The sequence below is a fragment of the Cibotium barometz genome, chromosome 7 (genome assembly GCF_041138505.1).
Source record: "Cibotium barometz isolate CiBa-2024 chromosome 7, ASM4113850v1, whole genome shotgun sequence".
Lineage (NCBI taxonomy): Eukaryota > Viridiplantae > Streptophyta > Polypodiopsida > Cyatheales > Cibotiaceae > Cibotium > Cibotium barometz.
This window is the reverse complement of record NC_141052.1, coordinates 7754474-7761281: the sequence shown is the minus strand read 5'-3', so window position 1 is coordinate 7761281 and position 6808 is coordinate 7754474. Positions and strand designations below refer to the sequence as shown.

The 6808-nt window shown below is 41.1% G+C and overlaps 1 protein-coding gene across 3 annotated transcripts; it reads right to left on the bottom strand.

Moving 5' to 3' along the window:
• Window positions 1-1976: 1976 nt before the first annotated feature.
• On the bottom strand, window positions 1977-4300 carry LOC147636642 (pentatricopeptide repeat-containing protein At5g15010, mitochondrial-like). 3 transcript variants are annotated; one of them, XM_086800098.1, is made up of 2 exons: window positions 4154-4300; window positions 1977-4079 (listed from the first exon to the last, which is right to left on the bottom strand). In XM_086800098.1, exon 2 carries the CDS (start codon window positions 4020-4022, stop codon window positions 2178-2180), a length of 1845 nt encoding a protein of 614 aa, XP_086656224.1. In that variant the 5' UTR covers window positions 4023-4079; window positions 4154-4300; the 3' UTR covers window positions 1977-2177. The 3 variants fall into 3 exon arrangements, with proteins under 3 accessions (XP_086656224.1, XP_086656225.1, XP_086656226.1); XM_086800099.1 differs by having other exon boundaries at window positions 4159-4246; XM_086800100.1 differs by having other exon boundaries at window positions 2171-2304; window positions 2391-4251.
• Between the last annotated feature and the right edge of the window lie 2508 nt (window positions 4301-6808).

Sequence of the window (6808 nt, the reverse complement as noted above, 5' to 3'; positions counted from 1 at the left end):
GTATGGAGACCTCAGTTAAGACTTCTGGGAACAGCGGGGATATTTGCGCTACCTACTCAACACTTCCAATGCACATTGCCAGGGTGCAACCATCTGGCTGGAAAAGAGCATGCAGCTTTATGTCCTTTGATGACCATAGAGGCTTATCAGTAGGAACTCCAATGTTTTGCGATGAAACACATCTTGGCTCAAAGTGTACCAACATATGTGGAAAACAAAGATTTTCTCTCCTTAGTGCACGCATGAGCTTTCAACTGGTGTGCCAAGCATAATTTTAGCCTTCTCTTGAACACAACCACACTTACTTTGGTCTGGTCTCACCAATCAAGCCCGGTAGTGAGCAAGAAAAACTAGCTAGACCTAGTCACAAAAGCTCTAAAGGCATTTATACATGGGCAGTGGCAAAAGAGGATGGAAGGGCAAGATTGCCTGGAAATCGCAGGAGATGCATGTATCGCACGTCAAGCAAGCCAAGCATGTGAACAGCCTCATCAAATCAATGTGGATACTTGTGACCAAAACAGAAGTAGCAGGAATCACTGTGCATTGACAGCTATCTTGGATTGCAGAAGGGCACCAAGAAGTAGTCCGCGACCAGTGCCTAGCACACCTTCCCTCAAGTTAACTTAGCACACTTGGACCCTATACCGCTACACAGCGCAATTCAACTATACCCTGTTAACTGCACCAATATTCCCCATATGAGCTCCATACTTTTTGAGAACTATTCCTGTGCTACAGGCATAGTTGGAATTTTCAGTCCTCCGGTCAGCCTGCACCTGCATATCCTATCTTGGATAACAGAAGGGCACCAAGAAGGCTTCACACAGCGCAATTCAACTATCCAATATTCCCCATTTGAGCTCCATACTTTTTGAGAACTATTCCTGTGCTACAGGCATAGTTGGAATTTTCAGTCCTCCGGTCAGCCTGCACCTGCATATCCCTTTCTAAAATGTATGCCTCCCACACGTCCACAGGCTCTTCATGAACTTGCTGCACAGGTAAACTAGACCAAGGACACGACCAACTGTGCTGTTATGGACACACTTGCAAAACTTTGGCTAGGTTGATCAAAATTTGGTTTGCCTCTGCATGAATGGTCAATAACGAAGTTAACCATGCCAAAAAGCAGAGTTAACTTCCCTGTGTGTATGCCCTGTTAGACACCTGCTTCAGGATGATCTCTTGGCGGTTTCCATATTCGGAGCTCCATGCTTATTAATAGGTCAGCCCTTGAGGTTTGGCCACATAGCCAAACAGCCTTCCCCCTTTTTTGCCTAACTTTAGGTCTTTCAAAGCAATGGACAGACAAAATATCTTATGATGTGCCAGATTGCCGAGTAATCAATGGTCTATTGATGGTGAAGAGGTCTCACATTTACCTTTGTGCAACAACTATGTAAGACCATTGCCGACCTGCAGATAATTATCTAGCTTATGCACACCATACATGAAATGTGTATTTCTTGTAGGCCTCCACCATTCATTCATATTATATATAAAGATATATATATACCTAGATGAATCCAGGAACATGCCTAAATTCACCTTTTAGGAACGTGCATGTTATATACTCATGGTAGTCAACCCACAAGACTATATAACTATCAACTCCATCATGCATAGTATAGACTAGATACTACAACATCCCCACTAACGTCATCAGTGCCCAATAGTGGGTATAGAACTATGTATCAAGATATGCTCTCACACACGCACTCCACACACACACACACACACACACACACATGAGAGCATATATTCACACAAAGCCCTTCGTACTGAGTTTCTGTCAAACCTCCGGAGATGCAAGGCAGACTCAGCCATAATGAAGCCTAGCACTAAGGGAAGTAGCAAATAGAAAGAATTAGTAAAGATACTCCAGTGTAAGAGGCCCCTGCTTCTTTGTTGAAATGATTGGCAAATATCAAATGTCAAAATCTTCAAGGAATGGCTTAACAAAACACTACAAGACATATGTAAATCATCATTCATAAACTTGTAAATATATACTGCCTGCCTTCAATGTTATGAATGCATGTTAACTACATATCCTCAGCCCAAATGTGTGCCAAGGATCCTTTATCATCACACCCACATATCTCTGGCATTATGAAAACAGCCCTGAGATTGGTAGTAAAACTACTTCACCTTTCGCAGCAAAGCAAGACCATTTAAGACAGCCCTACTGATGTTTCTGCACCAACAGATGGTGGTCTTCTTTTCAGAGCTTTCAAAGCCTGTTCATTTATGCACCCTTGTCTCTCCAGCGCCCTCAGCAGTGTATCTACCTCTTCAGCTCTGCCCGCATTTTTCAAACATTTCATTAACGAAGTTAAAACAGCATTGTTGATAGAGATACTATTGTCAATTACATGGTTACAAACCTGTAAAACATCGTCTACCCTGTCCACCTCACTTAGTTTTCTCAAAAGGAAACCACAAGTGACATCGTTAGTCTCTATACCCCTTCTCAGCATTTCTTGGAATAATATTACCCCATCAGTTACTCTATCAGCTTTCAAAATTGCCCCCATGAGAGGGGTGTAGCAAAAGGCGTTAGGTTTACAACCTCTATTATCCATGTCAGCAAGAAGTGTCATAGCCTCGTCGAGCTTCCCTGACTTACAATAACAGTTTATCATCATTGCATATGACACAACGTCTGGATGCATCAAGCCATTGAAGAAAGCCATTGCTTCATCCATGTTGGGACCCTCGCACAAACACTGAAGAAGAGAATTGCATACCACACCATTGACACTACCATGTTTGACATACAAATGTTTGCATATAGACATCAGCTTGTCTGTCTGCTTAGCTTTCTTGAGGCCGGCTGTCAACAGAACATAACTCCTAGTGTCAACCAACCCTTCTTCCTCCATCCTTTCAAAAACCTCACATGCCTTCAACACATCTTCATTAAAAAAAAGCCCCTCAAGAAGTATGTTGCATGTGGCCTGGTTGGGAGCACATATCTTCTTCATGCTAGAGAAAATGTTTAGAGCCTCTGGAAACCTACCCGCCTTACATAGAGCTCCAAGGATAGGATTGAATGTGTAAGCATTAGGCTTGAAACCCTGCTCCTGCATCGCAGCCAGTGTAAATAAGGCTTTGTTCATTGATTTGGATTCACAGAACCCTTCAATAAGAGCATTGTAGTGTACCACTTTAGGCTGGCATCCACTCTGGAGCATGTGATCCCAGCATGCTTCTGCTTCCTTTGTGCAGCAATTTTTTCCAAAACCACGGATAAGGGTGGCCCATGCAGAGCTGTCCAAATTGCGGGCATCCTCAGACATTTTTTTGTAGATGAATGTAGCCTGGTTGATCATTTTGGCCTTAAAAAGCACACTGAGGAGGGTTGTGTACATGTGGGCATCAAGGGCGACATTGAATTGTTGTGTTCTTTTGAAGACTTCCATGGACTCGTGTGGCATACCAGCGGCCCCATAAGCTTTGATGATGATTGAGAGAGTTGTGGAGTTTACTTGGCAACCCCAGATTTTCATGTCTTCTATCAATGCCCACATATCTGCAAACTGTTTAGACTCACCAAGTTTCAGAAGGAGGGCATGGAATGCATATGCATCATGGTGTACCACATGGCCAGCCCATTCAAAGAAACGCCTGGCCATAGCCAGGCTTTGCTGCTGTTGTACGACCGTACCAACAAGCAAGGGTGAGAGGTATTTTGCATAGGGTTTCAGAAGCTCTTCAGTGTGAGCTCCCCAGACCTGGGTTCCCATGACCCTGCACAGACTCTCGACAATGCTAGCATTTAAAATATTAGGGTGCCCAACACCCAAGTCAAGCTCTTCTTCAGCCTCCCTTCTGGCCGTGAAGAGAAACCTCCTGATTGTGTAATGGGCACCCTGATTTTCACTGAAACATGACCGCTCAGAGGGAAAACCCTCCGATTTTATTCTCACTTGATGGCATTTGGAGAAACTCACAGCTTGTGTTACCGTCTGCCTGCCGCGGTAGAGCCTCATCAGCCATCGCTGCGATCGCGACATGGGCAGGATCTATCATAGAGGGCCAGCCAAGATTACTAACATCCACCTGAAATGCACCTGGAAACCTTTCAACTTTAGCACAAATTGCCGGCTCTCACTCCTTGTCCACGAGCAAGCGAGAATTGGGATACCTTACACGTTTTATCGTACTTAAGGCCCTTAGTTTTCAGGGGATGCCAAGGCAAGGCAGAGGCCATGGTCGCTGAGGAGGGCGACTTCAAATGAGGGTGTCTACATTATTCAACAAAAACTAATATTGTGATGTCTACATGGTGATGTCTACATTATTCAACTAAAACTACTAGTAGACCACTACTGAGCTGGTTACACTCACTGAATATAGATTTCTCCCTCCAGCAGTGGTTTAACAATCTAAAAGCTAAGCCAGATTTCCTCTCAATTAAAGATTTCATCCATACAAACGGATTAGGATGAGGTTAAGAATCTAGGAAAACCACTTTTTAAATATAAAGTGGTTTCATGGTTTTCTGAAAGTGGTTTACCACCCTCCTCTTAGCCTTTGGTTAATAGAAGTAATCCTTCAAAAACATTTGAATTTAGCTTTTTACCACTCAATTCTTATCCCCTTCTCCCTAGGTCTAGCTCTTATACCACTCACACGGATCTAAATTTCTAGGGAGAGAGAATTTATATAAATTTGCAACAAGAATTGATTTAAATTCAAAGAATTCATCAAACACCACATGATCACGATCAATATATTCAAAAATAAATAAAAATACTTAGCTCACAAAGGCTCGACTCTCCAAGATTGGGTGCAATCATCTCCCCCTCATGTGTGTATGGCCTATTTTTCCCCACATGAGTATTTACGAGATAATTTATTCCAATTTAGGCCATAGCCTCCAAAAATACAAAAAGGGTGCTTTTCTTGCACGACACTCTCTTATCTTCAAAAATAGAGTGCCCATAAATTGAGGCTTGGGTTTAAAGCATATCACACTTTACAAAATATTAAAGATCAAGTCTATGCTTGATAAACTATGGCTTTTTCAAAATAAATGAAAATGTGCACAAGCTAGCACATGTATATACAAAGCTTGTTTATAAAAATGGTGTGCCAAGTAATAAATTTGTGTGACTTCTCTTCAATCCTTGGAATCCTCTTCATCTATAAAATAACCAACAATAAATTGGTGAAATAAATATTCCAGAAGCATACAAACCATTATCACACACATGTTTGCTAGGCATAAGTAACCCGAGAATCACCCCTACATACGAACCAACTCAAAACAAACATTGGAGACCCCAAACATATGTTAATATCCACCAAACGTATTAATATTTATAATGGTATCACCCATGATATTAACATAATTTAGCATGGCGCAAAGATATTCCAAGCATCCTTGAATTATCTAAAAGGGTAGAATAATATTTTTAAGAGGGCTTAAAATATATTCCCATAATAACCAATAGCTAATTTATCCTAAATTAGATTCACTTCCGTATTGGATTCACTCACAATGTCCTCACGCGCATCGCACATGTCACATAGTTGATCGGATTCACTCACGATCAAACCACACATTCCTTACACGCATCACATGTGTCACAGCTGGTTGGATTCACTCACAACCAACTTGGGTTAACCTCTAAAGAATTCGCTCTTAATTCTTATACCACATTTGGGTCACCCTCTAAAGAATTAATCAGATTCACTCTTATAACTAATTCTTAAATCACACTTGGGTCACCCAAGATAAATAGTCAATTTTATTATTCGTAACACATTATTGTTGCCTAGAGATTACTACAAAAAGCCCAATGATCTTTGTCGTGGTAGAGTGTAACATATGCATCATTTAGCAATGAGGGACATACAGATCATTTGTTTACTAATGAAGCATGATGGGCACTATGATGTCACGTAAAGATAGTGTAATGAAACATGGTATATGGATTTAGGTACATCAAACCACATGACATGTCATAGTGGAGAGTGGTTTGATAACATGATGCCTACACAAACTCAGGGATATGTTGCTACTAGGTGATAATACGCAGCATCCTATTACACATGTTGGTAGTGTACTATTGAGGATGCATGATGGCAGAGTGAAACCCATGTCTTAGGTGTTATATGTGCCATCTATTACAAAGAGGTTTGCATATGTTGGGGACAAATGGTAGAATAAGGATTACAGGTGAGATTCAATAAGTATGGATGACTTCAAGCATGGCTGTAAACTAATTGGCCAAAGTTTAACAATAAGGGAGATTGTTTAAGCTAGATGCAATCATACCAGAATTGAAGTTAGCCATGTTTTCTCACAGTCATGGGATAGTGCCAAACATTGATATTTGGCACAAAAGGACTAGACATGTGAACATACAAAAGCTAAAATCTATGTAGACAAAGGGAATTGTTGGTGGTCTACCAAGATTCAAGTATGATGGGAGCACACACATTTGTGATGCATGTTAGTTTGAGAAACAAGGAAGGTTGCCATTTCCCAAAGATAGTCAAATGAGTAGGAGACCACTTGAGATTGTGCATAGTGATATTTGGGAACAAGCAAGGTTTCCATTTCCTAGAGATAGTCAAATGAGTAGGAGACCACTTGAGATTGTGCTGCATAGTAATATTTGGGGTCCTACTCAAACCCACCAATCAATAAATGGGAGCAAGTACTATATTACATCTATCGTCGATGATTTTACCAGGATGACATGGATTTACTTCTTGAAAGAGAAGAGTTAAGCATTGTGCAAGTTTAAAGAGTTCAAAGCACTTATGGAAAAGCAATATGGTCATTGGA